We start from the raw sequence: 20,687 nt of genomic DNA, 5'->3' as shown, positions 1-20,687 counted from the left end.
TGTATTCCCCTGAACTGAACTCGGTCTGTATGAGCCTATAATGGGTGAGGATCGAGGAATCTGCTGGTTCAGGTACCTTTACTCTAGAACCGCACCCCATGTAGCAAGCCTTAAGAGCCCACCCTAGGTAGAGCCACTCCGAAACCCTAGTGGTTACCTGAGCAAGTGCTATATTTGTTATTCTTTGTTTGCTTTAAACTGCGTATGAAATTCTGACTTGCTTTGTTTTACTTTGATTGTATTTGCATGGCATTTTTATCACAAAAGGTGTTGATTCACATTCGGCTGCTAAGTAGATAGCTTATCATGGAAAAGGGGTTTTTTGATAAAGTAGAGAACAATGCGGCTGTTCGGATATGGGCTGAGACAACACAGCAAGAGAAAGGTGACAATCTTAACGAGGGGTACGTGTCAGAGTTGTGGGATTTTACTCGGATCAGCGTAACTCAGAATAATCTCTAAGAGATGAAAGAAATTTGGGGTCTGTGGGATGACAAGGTCAAACAACTATTCTATTGTCATGTCAAGGTAGACGAACGTCTGTTTCGAGCCTTCGCCCAATATTGGAATTCTGCTTACAGTTGCTTCACTTTCGGGAAGGTAGATCTGGTACCTACTATAGAAGAGTACACGGCCTTGCTCCATTGCCCAAAGATTCAGGTTGATAGAATTTATTCTAGATCTGCCAATGTCCCAGCATTTTAAAAAAAGCTGATGAACATCACAGGGATGAGCGAACAGTAGGTTACAACCCAGATTAAATAAAAAAGAGATTGTAAGTGCATTCCTTGGAAGAAACTGAGGGATCCAATCTTAGCGCACCCCGATGTGAAGAAAAGGGTAGATGTCTTCGCCCTGAGCATTTATGGACTGGTTATCTTCCCCAAAGCTTTGGGGCATGTAGACAAGGCGGTTTTCGATCTTTTTGATAGGCTTGGTAAAGGGACCACACCTGTACCCGTAATCTTGGCTGAAACTTTCAGATCATTGAATGCTTGTCGATGAGCCAGTGAAGGGAGATTTATTGGATGTGCACAACTCTTGCTATCTTGGTTCCACAGCCATTGTTAGAAAGTGGAAAAGGTCTCATATCATATCTTCTCTGAAAATTACTCTCCACTGAAAGAGTTAGTAGCTACACCGAGGCGAGATAATATTATAGAAGAAAATTAGATGACGGTTCTCCAAAATTTGCAAGAGGAAGACGTTGAATAGAGAGCCCTGTGGATGGTTCCTGATGAAATATTATATCGATATGGAGATTTCAATTGGGTTCCCTTGTTAGGAGTATGGGGAGCCGTCAGGTATGCTCCTCTGCTTGCATTAAGACAGTACAAATCCAGATAATTTACACTACCAACATAAGGGTTAACTCAGTGCGAGTTTGTATTCACGGGGAATAATTACAAAAAGAAAGTTCACAAGATATCAAATACTTGGAACTAGACTCGTAGAATGAAAAAGTTTGCTGCCAATCCCATGACTACCCCTGAGTACGACCGATAGAGGGAACAGAGGATTAACGACAACATCTCTACGTCAGATCAAGAGAATCCTCGATCAATAGAAGAACACTTGAAAGTAATCTCATCTGAGTTAGAAATCATCAGGCAAGATTTTGAGAGAAAGAGTCTGGAATTAGAAAAAAGGATCGAGCAATTAGAGGAAGAAAAAATACAGCTGGGGTTAGATGTTGATGTCCAGAAACTAGAAGCTGAAAGGCCCAGAAAAGGAAAAAACAAGGCTGAAGAGGATTTGGACAGTTTGAAAACAGAATATAAGAAGCTTAGTAGATCAATGAGAACCGCCGGGCTAAGAAAAACATCTGAACAGTGGCGACAGGAAGTTAAAGAAGAGAAAAGCAAAGCCAACCAATGGGAAGAAAAGTTCTGGGATGCTCAAGCTCGAGAAGGTGCTCTGAAAAGAAGTTTGGTAGAAAGCCAAAATGAGAAGGAGGGATTAAAGATTCGGGTGTCAGAGTTAGAAAGGTCATTGTATCAGTATCGTACGCGTAAATCTGTAATCGAGTTGAAAGCTAGTCAGAGCAAAATCGAAGAATTAAAAGAGAATATAAAAGAACTTAAAATAGCGCTGCAAAATCATGAACTTTAGATTGAACTCCTTGAGGTAAATAACGAGCGATTGAGGGAGCAACTTCATCAATCTCAAGACCAGGTCAGGAACAGGGATTACGTCATGGGTGAAGCTTTGACTCAAGTGCGAGAAGTGGCTGATCACTTACAAAAGTTAGTAGTACAGGCCAATGTGCTGAGTTTAAAATATGAGTCAGAATCAGACCGAGGTCGAGAGCTAGCTTGGCTTCTTAGGCAGGTCAAGGCTTTAAGTATCAGGGCCAAGCCTTATATGTAATCTATTTTATGTAAAAAAAACTTATTTTCTAGAAAAGTTATTCTAATGAAATCGAATTAGAATCAACGCCTTTTCTTTCATTGCATTCATTGCATCTATTGCATTCATGCATCAGCATTGCAACATATGCACTAAAACTCACAAAAACCCTAAAAATGATGGCAGTTACCCTGGAACATCGTTACGGTACAAGAGGAAAAACAAAAGCAATGGACCAAAGGTTAGAGAGATTGGAACAAATGCAAAAAGATATGCAGGATCAACTACAAACACGTATGCAAGAACAGCTAGCCAAAATCCAGCAAGATGTAAGGGACCAGATGCTGGAGTCCCAAAAAAGAATCATGGATCAATTAACGCGTCTATTGGCTAGCGGATTAGAAAAAGGGAAAAAGCCTCATGACCAATGTGGGAGATGATAATGAAGATCTTATATACCCTCCGCGTTTTGCCCCAACGGACGTTCAGACACAACCTGATATGTACCCAAGAAGGCCATCGGTCACAATTAGGCCCCAGCCATTTCAGGCCAGTGTTTCGGTACCGGTGAACTATCAGGCTGGCTTGGGCTCCAATCCGGGGGATAACCTGACTAACCCTGTTGTCCTCAATCTTGATAAAGTAACAGAAACAGAAAAGACAAAGGTAGAACTCTTGAAAGAACTTGAAGAAAGGTTTAGATAGTTAGAAGAAAATTTTAAAGAAATGGAAAACACCGATTATCATAGTGGAATCGATGCTAAGGAATTAAGTTTGGTTTCGGACCTGGTACTCCCTCCCAAGTTCAAAACTCTGGAATTTGAGAAATACAATAGGACTAGCTATCCCGAAGCTCACATCACTATGTTCTGTAGACGAATGGCAGGTCATGTTAATAATGATCAACTCTTGATTCATTGCTTCCAAGAAAGTCTGGTTGGGGCCGCTTCTAGATGGTACAACCAACTGAGTCGCACCCAGATCAGTTCATGGAAAGATCTAGCACAAGCTTTCATGAAGCAGTACGGTCATATGGCAGACATAGCCCCTGATAGAATTACTTTACAGAATATGGAGAAAAAGCATAATGAAAGCTTTAGGAAATATGCCCAACGATGGAGCGAGGTGGCCACACAAGTCCAGCCCCTTCTGTTGGAAAAGGAAACCATTATGCTCTTCATTAATACCCTGAAGGCACCTTTTATTAACCACATGCTGGGTAGCGCAACCAAGAGTTTTTCAGACATAGTAATGCCTAGAGAAATGATAGAAAATGCGACAAGATGTGGGAAAATAGAGGCTGGAGAAAATGCCAAAAGGTCAGCACCGAGAAAGAAAGAGCACGAGGTAAATAATGTGAGTACATATTCGAAATCTATCACCGTAAGCCAACCAAGGTCGACAACCACTGGTCAGCAGGGTCCACCCAAACAAGAGCCCAATACAAAGCAAAATAGGGAGAAACTCCAATTTACGCCCATTCCAATGACGTACAAGGAGTTATACCAAAGTTTATTTGATGCACATGTCGTGTCTTTCTTCTATCTAAAGCCGATGCAACCCCCATACCCCAAATGGTATGACGCAAATGCCCAATGCGAATACCATACAGGAGCCACAGGACACTCGATAGAAAACTGCACCACTTTCAAGAAATTAGTTGAAAGACTCATCAATATGGGCATCGTGAAATTTGATGATACATCTAGTGCAGAGAATCCATTACCTAACCATGGGGATAAGGGGATAAATGCGATAATCGAGAGCTCGGGGAAAGAAATTAAGGTGAACATTGCAGAAGTGAATACCCCGCTGAAAGAAGTATGGAAGAAAATGGTGGAAAGAGGGTTGATAACACAGAATTCAAGGGTCAGACCTCGAGAAGCAAAGAATTATTGTGAATTCCATAATCAAAAGGATCATGAGATTCAGAAATGCAGCGAATTCAGGGCTTTAATACAAGGATTGATGAATAATAAGGAGATAGAATTCTTCGAATATGTCGGAAGCCCAAAAGGAACAGATGTGTGTGCCTCAGAAGAGGGGTCGACGAAGGATGTTTACACAGTCAACCACCCAGTGGTTATCATATCACGTCCGAGAATTAATGAAGTCGGGGCACAAGTGGCACCAAAGGTCATAATCTAGAAGCCCGTTGCTTTCCCTTATAAAGATAGCAAAAGGGTACCGTGGAACTATAACTGCAATGTAACAATCTCGGGAGAGGAGATCCCAATTAATGCATCAGAGGAAGGTCAAGATGAGGGTTTTTATACGCGCAGCGAAAGGCGTTATGATACCCCAAATACAAAAGTCGACCAGGTTAAAGGAAAATCATTGGCAATTGAGCAAAAGAAAGGGAAGCCAGCGGGACCTGAACCGACTGTTAATGAATCAGTGACGGAAAAAGAAGCGAAGAAATTTTTAAAATTTCTAAAGTGCAGCGAATATAGCGTCGTAGAACAGTTGCACAAATAGCCAGCTCGTATATCGGTACTGCCCTTACTCTTAAGCTCAGAAATCCATCGTAGCGCATTGATGAAGGTGCTGAATGAAACTTATGTTGCTAACGATATTTCTGTAAACAAACTGGACCGTTTAGTCAACAATATAAGTGCAGTTAACTTCATATTCTTCAATGATGATGAAGTACCGCCAGGAGGCAGAGGATCGCTGTAAAGGGTATACATTACCGGGGGTATTGATTGACAATGGGTCTGCACTAAATGTCCTGCCCTTATCTATGTTGAATAGGTTGCCAGTAGATAGTTCCCATATGAAGACATGCCAAAATGTAGTGGGAGTATTTGATGGCACGGAAAGGAAGGTAATGGGGAGAATTGAAATACCCCTCTTAATCGAGTCGAGCACGTACGAGGTAGATTTCCCGGTTATGGACATTAAGCCTTCGTATAATTGCCTATTGAAGAGGCCATGGATACACTCAGCAGGGGCAGTCCCTTCATTACTACACCAGAAGGTGAAATTGGTAACCGAAAGTCGGTTAGTAACGATCAATGCTGAAGAGGACATCATCGTAGCAATAACTAGTGACGCCCCATATCTAGAGGCAAATGATGAAGCAATCGAGTGCTCTTTTCGGTCTTTAGAGTTTGTGATTGCAACATTCATTACTGAAAGAAATAGGATTCCAATGCCCAGGTTATCTGAGATTACAAGAATGGGACTACGGCTAACTGTTGAAAAAAAGGCCCTGCCCAGAAGAGGATTCGGGAGATACCTCCAGGGAAGGATTAATGCACCAATGATGAAGGAAAAACAAGACCGTTTTGGGTTAGGATTTAAGCCAAACATGAAACAAAGAAAGAAGGAGCTGGAAAAGAAGTAAGAGAGAAGGAGAGTGTGATTGAGCGGGGAAGAAATCAAGTGGGAACTAATAATTTTTCCCCATATATCAAAGACTTTTGTGTCTGAAGGAGTCATTCACCCTGAGCGGAGGACGTTGGAAAAAGAAATCGTGGAAGGAATGATGGAAAATTTGGACATCAACGCCAAATACGAAGAAAGAACTGGAATAGAGAATTCGTCGGGCATTCGCCCTTATGAACCGGGAAGTATTCTGAACAATTGGACTGCGGAAGAGATTCCTGTAGTCTTTAGAACTAACACAGAGTAATGTTCAAAACACACTTATTGCTCTAGGCCTAGGAGTAATAAGAGTCCCTTTTGTGAAATAGGCTTATGTTCAAAATCGTTATTTTAATTAAATGCATCCTTTTGTTTTATTCAGTGCAAATATTCTTTTATTCTTTCATTCATGATCATACCATACATATCATTATTCTTAGATTCTCTTGTTCTTTGTATCTTTCTTCGTACCTACAACAGGTCTCCAGATATCAACGATATGAGTGACGTTGCTACTAACTCAGAGTCCCCTATTGAGAGGGTTATGTGTCTAGAGGGATCTCAGGACTTTGAGGATGACAGAAACTGTAACTTATCCCCTGATTTGTTAAGGATGGTAGAATAAGAGGAGAAATAGATTCTACCCCACAAAGAGTCAGTAGAAATTGTGAATTTTGGAGATGAACAAGAAAAAAGGAAGTAAAGATCGGAGCTTGCATTCCCACAGAGACAAAGCGGGACCTTATTGAGTTACTCCAAGAGTTCAAGAATGTCTTTGCATGGTCGTATCAAGATATGCCTAGACTAAGTACTGACATTGTGGTATATAGGCTCCCCATCAAAGAAGAATGCAAGCTAGTTCAACAAAAGCTTCGAAGGATGAGGCCCGATGTTTTGCTGAAAATAAAAGAGGAGGTCAAGAAGCAATTTGACACTGGTTTCTTGCAAGTAGTTAAGTACTCGGAATAGGTAGCCAATATCGTCCCCGTCCTTAAAAAAGATAGAAAAGTATGAATGTGCGTAAACTAAAGGGATTTGAACAAAGCCAGCCCAAAAGATAATTTCCCGTTGCCCCATATCGACACCTTAGTGGACAATACGACAGATTATTCACTGTTCTCCTTCATGGATGGTTTCTTAGGGTACAATCAGATAAAGATGCATCCTGAGGACATGAATAAGACTACATTTGTAACCATGTGGGGAACCTTTTGCTATAAGGTGATGCCATTTGGACTAAAAAATACGAGAGCAACATATCAGAGATCTATGGTAACCTTGTTCCATGATATGATGCACAAAGAAATTGAAGTTTATGTTGACGACATGATCGCCAAATCCTGAACAGAAGAAGAGCATGTGCAAGTCTTGAGGAAATTATTTTTGAGGTTGAGAAAATTCCAGCTGAAACTCAATCCAGCAAAATTTACCTTCGGGGCCAGGTCAGGAAAACTGCTAGGATTCGTAGTTAGTGAAAAAGGGATTGAGATTGACCCAGATAAAGTCAAAGCCATACAAGAGTTACCTCCACCACGTACTCAAAAGGAAGTTCGGGGATTCTTAGGAAGACTAAATTACATTGCTCGGTTTATTTCACAACTAACCGAGAAGTGTGACCCCATATTCCGTCTCTTTAAGAAACACAACCCTAGTGTTTGGGACGAGGAGTACCAGAAGACTTTCGACAGGGTTAAGCAATATGTGTCTAATGCCCCAGTATTGACACCACCTAGTCCAGAAAAGCCATTGATACTGTATTTAACGGTGTTTGAAAATTCTATGGGATGTGTGCTTGGCCAACATGATGAGTCAGGAAGGAAAAAAATAGCGATATATTACCTCAGTAAGAAGTTCACTGAGTGTGAAACGAGATACTCGTCAATTGAAAAGTTATGTTGTGCCTTAATTTGGACAACCCGAAGATTGAGACAATACATGTTATACCACACAACTTGGCTGATCTCTAAAATGGATCCTCTGAAGTACTTGATGGAGTCGACTGCTTTGAATGGGAGAATGACCCGATGGCAAATTCTACTTTCTGAATTCGATATAGTCTACCTAAACCAGAAAGCTGTAAAAAGGAGTGCAATAGAAAATTTTCTAGCTAGTAGAGCCCTAGAAGACTATGAGTCTCTGAACTTTGATTTCCCAAATGAAGATCTAATGCACGTAGCAACCACTGAAGAAGACCCTCAAGAAGGTCATCCTTGGAAGCTAAACTTTGACAGAGCATCAAATGCTGTGGGTAATGGAATCGGGGCAGTCCTGGTATCCCCAAACGGAGATCATTATCCCTTCACTAGTAAATTGGATTTTGACTGCACGAACAATATGGCAGAATACGAAGCAAGCATCATTGGAATTTGCGCAGCCATAGAACGTAAAATCAAGGTGTTAGAGGTATATGGAGATTCTGCCCTAGTGATTTATCAACTCAAAGGTGAATGGGAGACGAAAGACCCCAAATTGATCAATTATCGAAGGCTGATCCTTGAATTAATTAAAGAGTTTGATGATATTGTCTTATGTTACCTCCCGCGAGAAGAAAATCATATGGCTGACGCCCTAGCAACTTTAGCTTCTATGATCAAGGTAAATCAGCAAGAGGATGTGAAACCAATCCAAATGAGTATTTATGAGGCTCCGGCTCATTGTTACAACCTTGAAGAAGAAGAAGAAAATGATGATCACCTTTGGTACCACGTTATCCTGCTGTATGTAAAGAATCGTGAGTACCCCGACCAAGCTACCAAGAATGACAAAAGAACATTGAGAAGACTGGCCAATGACTATGTCTTAGACGGGGAGATCCTATACAAAAGAAGGAAAGATCAAGCCTATACAAAAGAAGGAAAGATTAAGTACTGTTAAGATGTGTAGAAGCTATAGAGGCTAAGAAAATCTTAGAAAAAGTCCATGAGGGCGTCCGTGGGACATACGCTAATGGCTTTACAATGGCCAGGCAAATTATGAGGTTTGGTTATTATTGGTCCACCATGGAAGGAGACTGTATTAACTACGCCAAAAGATGTCATAAATGCCAAATATATGGAGACAAGATTCATGTGCCTCATTCACCCCTGCATGTCATTACTTCTCTATGGCCTTTCTCAATGTGGGGCATGGATGTGATTGGGCCAATTTCACCAAAAGCTTCAAATGGACATCGATTCATCTTTGTGGTCATTAACTATTTCACCAAGTGGGTAGAAGCCGCTTCATATGCCAATGTTACTAAATTGGCAGTTAGGAAGTTTCTAAAAAGGAAATCATTTATCGATATGGAATGCCAGAAAGGATCATATCTGATAACGCATTGAATTTGAACAACAGCATGATAGCGGATGTCTGCAGTCAGTTTAAGATCAGACACCACAACTTGTCACCGTATCGCCCAAAGATGAATGGTGCAGTTGAGGCAGCTAATAAAAACATTAAGAAGATTGTGGGGAAAATGACTGAGACTTATAAAGACTGGCACGAGAAGTTACCATTCACCCTTTATACTTATCGAACGTCTGCCAGGACTTCCATCAGGGCAACGCCTTTCTCATTGGTGTATGGAATGGAGGCGGTTTTACCTATCAAAGTCGAGATTCCTTCCCTCAGAGTTTTATAAGAAGTAAAGTTGGATGAAGCAGAATGGACCCAGTCCCGATACGATCAGTTGAATTTGATTGAAGAAAAGAGGCTAAGGGCTACCCGCCATGGTCAGATGTACCAAAAGGGGCACCTATTTTCTTTTTATTCATTTTGTATTCCAGCAATGTTTTTTGTCTAGGATTAATCTATTCCCTTCAAATTTTTTTTCTGACAAATTTCACTTCTATCATTGTTATGATCTTTTTCAAGCATTTTGCATTGAAATGATGATTAATGGACTAATGGCACTCTCACAAAAGAAGTTCTGCATATTACTCTGAAAGTTTCTAAATAGTACAGGAACCTGAAACAGGGCTATTATTTAGAACCAACCAAACTTAAAGATTGGAAACATTTGAAAAGAAAGAGTTTAAATTGGGACTACCTCTTCGAGTTTTCTGTTCAAAGATCTAAGTTGAACCAGAAGACAGGGTACCGTTTCAGTGAAAGAACCTTGATGAACAAAGAACAATGACAACCCAAATATTAAAAAGGGATCCATTCTTACAACATGCTGCACTCATGCGTTTATAGATCATTCATAGCACATCTAGTTAGGAACATTTGATTCATTTCGATCATAGTATCCTAATTCTTTGGCATAAGCATAAATACATAGAACTGATTCTAAAGATCATGTCCCAAGATCGGTGAATTTACAGATCTTAACCTCCTAAGCAGTAGGGAAACAGATCGAAGACGAAGGGCCTTAACCCCTAAGCAGTAGGGTAACAGGCTGAAAATTACAGATCTTAACCCCCTAAGTAGTAGGGAAATAGATCGAAGATGAAGGGCCTTAACCCCTAAGCAGTAGGGTAACAGGCTGAAAATTACAGATCTTGTCTCCCTAAACAGTAGTGGAGCAGATTGAAGACGAAGGGCCTTAAACCCCTAAACAGTAGGATAATAGGCTGAATTTACAAATCTTAACCCCCTAAGTAGTAGGAAACAGATCGAAGACGAAGGGCCTTAACCCCTAAGCAATAGGGTAACAGGCTAAAAATTACAGATCTTGTCTCCCTAAGCAGTAGGGAAACAGATCAAAGGTGACGGGCCTTAAACCCCTAAGCAGTAGGGTAACAGGCTAAATTTACGGATCTTAACCCCCTATGCAGTAGGGAAACAGATTGAAGGCGATAGACCTTAAACCCCTAAGCAGTAGGGTAACAGGTTGAATTACAGATCTTGTCTCCTTATGTAGTAGTGGAGTGGATCGAAGACAGTAAGCCTTAACCCCATAGTAACAGGCTAGAATCTACAAATCTCTTCTCCTTGAAGTGGCACTGGAGAGGCTCAAAGCCACCATTCGTATCTCCTTGAAGTTCTAGCGGAGTAGATCGAAGTTACAAATTTCTTCTTCCTGAAATAGCACTAGAGAGGTTTGAAGCCACAATTCGTAGCTCTTTGAAGTTCTAGCGGAATAGAGTGAAGTCACTAGTCTTATCTCCCTGAAGTTGCAATGGAGCAGACTGAAGTTACAATGGAGTGAATCAAGCAACAAGATGTAGTGGACTAGAATGAAGCTACCTAAAGAAGAAGAGACTAAAGAAGTCAAGACTCGGCGCGATCGGGCAAAACTGGTCTTTCTTGAAAGTCTTTGCTCCGTTCTCGTTACACGACAACAAGAAAAAAAGGGCAGCTGTAGAAGCTCATTCCTGCTCGGCCCACTGAACCAAAAATAAAACCTACAACTACCCAAACCCTAAGCAGACCTAAACCCACTAGGCCCAAAACAATGTAGCCCAAACCATAACAAAAAAAACAGCAAAAATTTCAAACCCTAGGTGCGCCGCGCCTAGGGTCTTCTGACTCCAACCGCCCCAGTCACATCGTCAGTGCAAGTGGCACCTTCCTCCGCCGCCGTTCACCTACAAAATTAAAGGAAGAAAGGACAGTGTGCATAAAAATAATTGAAATCTTGTAAAAAATGGGCTATATAAGCCACAAAAGAATCGGGTGTAAAGGGTTCTTTTCCTTTCTTCCTTTTTCGAAATACAAAAGGAGAATAGCAACAGAAAACAGATTCAAACATTAACTCAAAAAACGCAGCACGATATCTCTATTATTTAAGGCCAAAACTTTGTTTATTTCATATATATTATATAAAGTAAAGTTTTTAAGTATTTTTTAATGTAACTAAGTAAGCATGTTTCTTCTAACGCGAGTCAAAAGTTTGCAGCAATTTTAGCCATTTCGTACATTATATATCATTATAATGTTGCCTTAATTAAAGTAGAATAATATATATATTTCCATAAGTTTTAAAAAATTATTATAAATTTCCATTGGGAATTTTGTTGGTGTATTCTAAATCACACAATAATCAGAAATATAGAAGATTTCCATATATTATCGCTTTTTAGTATAAGTAATAATGAAAAATTTTGTTGATTCTAGTTGAAGTTGCCTTTGCTATGAAAATTTAAAAAAAATTACAAAATTAGATCTGCAAAATTCAAGTAAATCAATTTTGGTTTTAAATTTTAAACTTACATATAAAAGATCTCCTATAAGAGCACAGTTTATGGAATAATTTTTACATCCAATAAAAGGCCTTTTCATTTTAATTTTATTCTTATAAAGAGTGTGAAATTATAAAGTTAATCTTTGTGTGGATCATTCGTGATTGAAGCCTGCTCTGCCATAAATTATTATGGATTGCTCTGTTTCTTCTGCTAATGGCATTTTTCCTAGATACATACATTTAGGAACATGCCTACAAACCAAAACTTAAATATCAGACTTCTGTATATGGTTGTAAAATTTCAGGTATTATCTTACAAATAATTGAGCTTTCTTCTTTCTCTGCCGTGGAGAAAGCAAAAGATGGTGGTCATCCTGATTTGAGGAAGTTGTATCATCATTATACCTCACTCGTTGCTGATTTTTAAATCAAATTTCTGTTAATGATTCGTTTTATTATTAAATTGAGATTTATTGTTTTGGACTAAAGTGGTTAAGAATAAATTGATTAGGAAATCTGTAGTGGAATAGATTTTACGGTCACATTGGCAACCCTGAACTATAATCTTCATTGATCTTTTTTGCATAACATCCATCTAATTTTGAGAAATCTTCACTTTTAATTTCAAAATTTGTAATTAAATAGTTTTATCCAATTAAATAATAATAATATATGGGTATGATGATGTCTGTAATTTCGTAAAATAATTACTCTAATCTAATCCATGTCTCTTTCTTTTTGAGTTTATCAGGCGATAAACTCCCTTCGATTTCACCTATCTTGTTATAATAATGTTATTTCAAATTAGTTAAAAGAAAGAAAATTTGTGAGGTTATATTTAAATTGAATTTTTCCATTTATTAGGAATTGATTTTAAATTAGAAAGACCAAAATTTAAGTAGGTTCACTTAGGGATGTCAATAGAGCAGTTTTTGCAGGGTTCCACCCCACTTCGCACTCAATTGGGCGGAGATGGGTACAGGTTTTGCGGGTGGTGGGGTAGGGATAGGGACAAAAAATAGACCTGCCATTGGTGGTGGGGTAGGCGTGGGTATGACTTTGTACCTGCCCCATCCCACCCGCTCGCATAATATAATAAACATATTGAAAAATAATATTTATAAAAATTTAATTTAGTAATTATCTTAATAGTATTTAATTTTTGCACTTGTGTTGCGTTTGAAGATATTATTTGTATTTAGATATTATGTAAGGACTTTATTTTCTGATTTTTTTAAACTTGAAGTTATATTTTATTTACCAATTAAAGGTCTTGATGACTTACTTTTTTTTTTTAAATGGTGACAGTTGGAATAATGTCACATATCTGGTGGGAGTCTAGAGGAAAGATATTTTATACTTTTTTTCATAAAAAAAATTGACTTATATTTATTTAATTGATACTTATAAATATATTATATGAAGTGAGTCGTAAGGCGGGTATTGCTGAGATTAAGTGGGTTTGGGACCCACGTGGGTGGTGAAGTAAGGATGTTTTGAGTTTTGTACCCACAGCGAGTCACGAGACAGAGACGAAGATGAAAATTCTTGGCAAACATGGGTGTGGAAGGAGCACCCCGACACCCACCCACTCAATTGACATCCCTAGATCACCCTTGCAAATAAAAGATGGTAGCTCATTATTCATTGTTAAAAACACTCTTCTTAAAGCACATATTTGTGGTGTACAAAAAAGATATGATTGTTAAACGATAAATTACGTAGGTCAAAGTCTTTGTAATTTGTAGTAATGCATGGATTGAATACCAACAAGGAATCTTGGGCGCTCTCTCTTTCTATCTCTGTCTTCCTCTTATTTTGGTGTATTGTTTGTTTGGATGTATTTTGTCTTGTGTTCATCTGATTTGTTTTGTTCTAGTGATGTTAATCCGTTGACTAGTAATATGAATAAGATTGGGCTCCAACCACAATACACGGTAAAGAATGAAAGCCAGAAAAACGCAAGACTGCATGTCTACACCATTATTCACTATTCAACAATACATTAATTCTTTTTTTCTTTGTGATAAAATTTATTAACAGCAAATGCCATGCTTGTTTTATGGATAATGTAATGTTTATTTAATATATCCAGAACAATAAATTAATTTCCAGTTATACGCCTCATTAAATAATAATATTTTTATAAATATAAGAGTAATCTCTCTATATATAAATAAATGAGTTGAAAATAAGTTGGGTTGGGTTTCATTTAATTGAATATGAGTTGGATTGGGCTGATTATTTGATTTTGGGTTAAATGAAAATGAACTTCGGCCTGGATTTAGGCATATATAAAGAGTTTAGTATGTTGCTTTATTTGACTTGTTTGGTTTGGACACTTAAAATTGAAATTGATCAGTTAAACCGATAAAATTGAGTCTCAACTAAATAAAGTGAAAATTCAACTAAACAGAATGGGATTAAATTAATTCAATTAATCAAATTTTCACATGCTTATAACCATCGTGATCCATTCATATTATTATTCTCATACTATATTCATTTTATGTAATAAAACTATGTCATAAAGTATTTGATCTCGTTTTCTTAACTTGGCGTATTTGGAAAAATCGAAACTTTTTCTTTTACAGGGCATCTCTTGGAGCACAAGTGAGATTACTAAGATTTCATATATTTGGGCAAAACAATTTGTTTCTTTTCACAGGAAAAACGTTTCTAGATAGAAAGAACAAAGGTTAGCAGTCGAGATGTCTGAAAGTTGGATCAATCTCTGCACTGATGGGGCGGTCCAAATTGCCTAGAGTGATGTTGCAGCGGGGGGAGTCATAAGAAATGGAAAAGGGATTGGCTTATGGGATACAACAAAAATCTAGGCAAATGCTCAATCTTCAAAACTAAATTGTGGGGAGTTCTTGATGGATTAGCTCTCACTTACAAAGAGCGCTATGATGATATATTGATGCAAATTGATAGTTTGGAGGTGGTTAAAGCCATTCAAGATTCCTCTTTTTCAAGCTCGAATTCTGCCATCATCAGATGTATTCATTACAAATGTAGGTTCACGGGCCATTCAACATATTCACGAGATTTCGATACTTATGGAGGTCGGTTCCAATTCTTGATATGCGAGAATATCATTATAATTTGAGCTATCCATTTGACGATATCATGAACCATGTCTTGAACAACCACAAAAACTTGACAATTGTCCGTAGGATTTTTCTTTCGTTAGAAACTGCTACGTACAACAAATCCGTGATTTTTTGGTGGATCCATCTCTCTTCGACAGCTAGTTCGTCTAACCTCGAAGAGTTTAATATTGATATACCTCTCAACTATTCCATTATTTACCTCGTGCGATCTTTCTGTGTCAGAAACTCAAAACTCAAAACTTGTTTAAAGGGGTCGTAGTCGAAAAAATCCTGATTGGTGTCTGTGTTTTCTTTCCATGTCCCGAGACCGCCCGGTTTGAATCGGTTCAGATAGTAAGTGGTAACACGTTGAGCAAGCTTTTCTTTAGCTGCCCACGGCTCGGCGTTGAAAATTGCCTTCTTCATTGGGATGAGATTCCCACAGTTATTGTCGTAACCATTTTTTTGAAAAACGGGAATCGACTTGGGTTTTGAAAATGAAAACGAATAGAGGAGTCGCCACTAATCTTTTTTGATAAGGTGTGATCGGGTCACCGCGATAATTTTTTGGTCTACGAAAATCAGAAAATGAGTTCGAGAGTCGGTTACGCACGAGGAAGGATTAGCACCCTCGATACGCCCAAAAATTGGTACCTAGTTGATTAATTAGTGTCTTAATGTCGAAAATTGAAAACTTAAAATACTTTGAAATACGATCCCTCTCTTTGTAAAAAAACTCGAATATTAAAGACCTTCTCGTCTCGAAGTAATAAAATATCACGCCCAGTAAGTTAGGACACGACATCTCGAACTTTGAGAATGAGCTTGCTTTTATTTAAAATTAATGTATTCTAATTTTTTAAAAGGATGTTCGGTTATTTAGGGTAAGCGAGAAAAATCGAAACCCAGTAAGTTAGGGCACGTTTTCTTAAATTTCTTAATACCGAATATTGCCTTTATTTGCAAAAGCTCTTACCTCGAGATAACAAGATGTCATATTCAGTAAGTTAGGACACAACACCTCGTATCTTCGAGAGTAAGCAGTTATTTCAAAACTCGTATTGAGATTTAAAAGAATATTCCGTGATTTAGGTTAAAATGAGAAGAGTCGAAACCCAGTAAGTTAGGGCACGATTTTCTCAAAATTTCAAACACGGAGTATTGCTTTTTATGAAAAATTGTTTTCTTCGGGGCAAGATTAGTAACATAAAACAAATGTGTAAGGGAAATGAAATAAACGAGTACATAAGTAAATAAAAGAAATATAAAACATGACAACACAAAAATAACAATAATAATGAAAACGATAATAATAATAATAATGTTGATAATAATAATAGTGGTGGTAAAACAATAATATTAATAATAATAATAAAAGTAGTAATAAGAGTATTAATATTTATATTAATAATAATGATAATAGTAATAGTAATAAAAGTGAAAATAATAGTAATAATAATGGTAAATACAAATAATAATAACAATAATACAAATAATAAGTAATCTAAAGTTTAAAATTATTTTAAAAAATATAAATAAAATAAATGATGAAATATTAATAATAAGGGTAATGACATATAAATAAAATAAGTGTGCTAAAATATATGTATTAAATTAGTTAATAAAAAAATAATAATAATGCATAAGTAAATACAAAAAAAGGAAAATATAATAACAATAATAGTAAAAGATATAATAACATAATAATATGATAGTAATAGTAACAATATAACAATAATAGTAACGATAGTAATAAAAATAATATATTAAATAATAGTAATAAAAATAGTGCTAATAGTAATAATAGGGATGATAATAATAATAATAATAATAATAATAATAAATAAGAATACTAATCTATTAAGTTACAATGAAAATAATAATAATGATGATATATTAAATAATAATAGTAAAATAATAAGTAACAATAATAAAGTATAATAATAGTGATGAGAATAATAACAAGTGATAATAATAATAACAGTAACAATGGTAGTAATAATATATTGGTAATACATAATAGAGGGAGTAAAAAAATATAGTAGTTATAGTAGTAATAATATAAACAGTAGCGTATATATGTATGAAAAATAATGGTAGTAAAATATAATAATAGTAATAACAATAGAAGTGGTAATAAATAAAAAATACAATAATAATAATATATTAAACAACAAATAATAATAATAAAATGATGATAGTAAAGAAAAAAAGAAAAAAATAAAAATAATAGTAATGATAATACATTAAGAATAATAATATGTTAATAATAATAAATTAATGAACTAATTAACAAAACAATAAGTAAATAAACACCAAAAGTAAAATATAATAATAATAAGAGATAACAGTAATATATTACCTTAATTAATTTAATTACAATATTGAAAATAACACAAAAAGGCTAAATTGAAATTAGAGTAAAAGTTAGGGGGCCAATTTAAAAAGAAATATAAAAAAGGGACCCATTTGAATGCGCGTGCGACTACAGAGGGCCAAAAAGGAAATTTACCCGAGCCCTTAAAACGACGTCACTGAAGGGAGGACCAAATCACAAAACGCGGTAAATTTTGGAGCCAAATTAAAAATAAAAATTGATTTAATTGCAAAGTAATAAAAAATCAGAGGGGCTAAATGCGAAAATAACCCCTCCAATGAAAACACGCGGATCCTAAAGTTGGAGCGGGTCGGGTCGTCTCAAAACGACGTCGTTTTGTGTGTTTAATGCCAGTCCCAAAACGACGTCGTTTTGGTGGCTATATAAACCCAATTTTTTTTTCTTCTCCTCTTTTTAAAAAAATTTCCTTTCTTCCTCTTTGTTCTCTGCAGAGGCCATTGCTCCGGCGAGGTTTCAGTCCAGTCGCCACCGTGGCCCACCGCCGTCGTCGGCCACCGTGAAAATATAAAAGGTACGTTTTTTATATATATTTTTTAAAATATATTTTTGATATAATTTAATATATTATATAGGAAGAGATAGATTCGAAAATAGGAAAAGAAAAAAAAAAGAAGAAAAGAAAAGAAAACCTTAGCCCGATTTTGAATCTCCTTTCTACTCCAATTGCTTTTGTTGTTCTTTTTGCTTTGAATCCCTGCTGTTTTTATTCAAGAAAAAAAATCAGACCCTTACATTGTTTTTATTTGGCTTTTATATAGCCATTTTTACATGATTTTCCTTTTTTCCCTTGTGTTTGCTGTCTTTTCTCATTTATGTTTTGCAGGTGCAAGTTGGAGGATGGTGACGCAGCAGGGCAGTGGAGTCGGTGGCTGCCAGTGGGCTGGTCAGAGGCGGCAGCACTAGGGGCGGGGGGCTAGGGTTAGGTTTTCTTTTTTCTTTTTCTGAAAATTTTGTGGTGTTGGGCTTATGGGTTTGTAATTGGGCTTTGGAAATTGGGGGTGGTTTTGTTAATTGGTCTTATTGGGTCAAAATTGGTCGAAACTATATTTAGAATACCATGAAGATGGTGATTCAAATCGTGTATTATCCCAAGCTTCAGCAAGCATTGATGTTACTGAAAGTTCTAAAGACGCCTTTGATTTTTTGAAGTCCATCTCTACTATGATAAAGCACTTGGAGATGAAGTAACCATGCCGGAACATAGGAAAATTGATTTGCAATATTTGAGTTGGTGGTAAAATCAATTCAATTATCAACTCAATTAAGTAAATTATTAAAATTTTATTAAAAAAAATTTATTGTGGATTCAACCAATTCAAATTGGTTCAAACATCATTTATTTTAATTTTGTTTTTGATTTAATCCAAAAAGAAATATGATAAGTTTTGAATAGACCAAGGTTAATTTTAAAAAACAAAAAAAGTTTAAGGGAGCTTCAATTCTTCAATTATTTGGGTCTGATAGGGTTTAGGTTAATCCTCTACCCCAGAATAATTACCAATATAATAATTGTTTAAAATATTTCTAATATGGTTATATCTAAAAAAACAATTAATAGTATCATTAAAACAAATTAAAATTTATTATTCTATTTTGATAAATAAATAAAATAAAATAAAACTGTGGCACAAATTGTTGTAGAATGGTACATTCGCAAATGACGGAGGAGCAAATATTTGGAAAATTTTAACGCATTTTGCGATTAAAGTCAAACAGGAGTCGTTTCCTTATTGAAACATTCATCTAATGAAAGTATGTACACCACATCTCAATATGTTTTAACCTTTCTTTCATATTATCTAATTTGTATGATATGAAATTAAACTTTTTAGTTGAAGGGTTCAATTCATGGTTATTACAGGACTGTAGGGATGATGAATTTGCAACAATTGTATTGCCAAGCAACATTTCATACACCAAACTTGAGACAGTTATATTCATTGGTTGCTTTTATATGCATATTGTGCGTCACTTCTTGGAGAAAGCATCGGTTTTGAAGTAGCTGATTATAGGTTACGATAAGACCATTGACAGGACAAAGATGTCTCTTGTGCTCCATTTTTTGGCGAAAATATTTACACTACGTTTGGTTGGTTGTAATGGAATAGAGTTGTAATAAGTAATTCAACTGTTTGGTTGAATAGAACTGTAATAATATTCTTATGTTTGGTTGAATAGAATGATGTTGTAATAGCATAAGAAAAAAAACTAAAATGACCAGAATACCCTTAGTTGAATTTTTTTAAAGTAGATGATTATTGTTATTGTTATTAAATTTTAATAAAATTATTATTAAAAATAATTTAATGAAAATAATAAATAGTTTAACCATATTTTAACATAATTATTATTAAATATAATTTAATAAAAAAATATAATTTAATAATATTCTTAATATAATTATTATTATATGAATTAAAAAATCAAAATATATAATACTATAAAAATATATATAATCTACTTTATTATTTTTAAACTGCAATACATATTTAATATGTTAAAATATCATTTCTGAAACAAATAATTTAATCATTCTACAATAAAAAATAATTAAATATTAAAAATAATAAATAACTCATTGCTAAAAAAATAATAAATAACTTGATAATTATATATCACATTCAAGCATAATATTCATATATTAACAAAAAGTTACATGATTTCATTAGTTTATATGTCATAATCCATATGTTTTAAAATTTTACAACATCAAAAAGTTACATCATTGTAATGGCATTCTATCATGTCATTATACCATCTAAATATTACAAACACAAAAAGTTACAAAAATATCAACAGACTCATGACTTTTAATGGTCAGCAAGAAATCTTCTGACCCATTCCAATCGCACAACAGAAGGTAAACTAAAGAAAATGAGCATTTGCGTTGAATGATCTGGAATTTTGCTCAATGCTCGATAGCGTTCATCCTTAGTTAAACCTTCCACTTCACATAATGTTGGATATAATTTCAGAGCACTTTCTTGAATGGTCATTTCTGACTTTTGTTGAATTACCACTTCGAATGCAATACTCTTACTAATTTCAAGGCCAACGGTCCGTATATTTTCCGCCAATAAAGCGGCAACATAATTAAATGAAGTAGAAAAATCACTTGCATCAAAAATCTTTTTTTTTCTTCTTTGAAAATGTAGAATCACCTTGGTTTCTAGCTGGTTGCGGTTCTGATTGCAGTTGTGTAGCTGAAAGATCTATGTCATCCAAAGAAACACCAGCTTCGGATCCATGAAAATCGTTTTTTTCTTCACGAGTATTTGTAGCAGCTACATCCTCAGTATTTATTTCTTCAATAATATCAGCAGCTGTTTGAGCATCTTTTCCAGTGGCTCGATCTTTTGCGTAGATG

The 20,687-nt window shown here is 35.8% G+C and overlaps 1 protein-coding gene and 1 long non-coding RNA gene across 2 annotated transcripts; both read left to right on the top strand.

Moving 5' to 3' along the window:
• The first annotated feature begins 306 nt into the window (after positions 1-306).
• On the top strand, positions 307-2,370 carry LOC107897994 (golgin subfamily A member 6-like protein 22). The gene is made up of 4 exons (XM_016823555.1): positions 307-404; positions 1,286-1,304; positions 1,507-2,019; positions 2,113-2,370. The coding sequence occupies exons 1-4, from the start codon at positions 307-309 to the stop codon at positions 2,368-2,370; spliced, it is 888 nt and encodes a 295-aa protein (XP_016679044.1).
• Positions 2,371-17,709: 15,339 nt separating this feature from the next.
• LOC107898309 (uncharacterized) lies at positions 17,710-18,468 on the top strand. The gene is made up of 2 exons (XR_001684363.2): positions 17,710-17,831; positions 18,144-18,468. It is a non-coding gene; the product is annotated as an uncharacterized lncRNA (long non-coding RNA).
• Positions 18,469-20,687: the final 2,219 nt, after the last annotated feature.

The sequence above is a fragment of the Gossypium hirsutum genome, chromosome A11, assembly GCF_007990345.1.
Source record: "Gossypium hirsutum isolate 1008001.06 chromosome A11, Gossypium_hirsutum_v2.1, whole genome shotgun sequence".
Lineage (NCBI taxonomy): Eukaryota > Viridiplantae > Streptophyta > Magnoliopsida > Malvales > Malvaceae > Gossypium > Gossypium hirsutum.
Note: the sequence above shows the minus strand (reverse complement) of the source record. Positions and strands in the feature narration are given on the sequence as shown.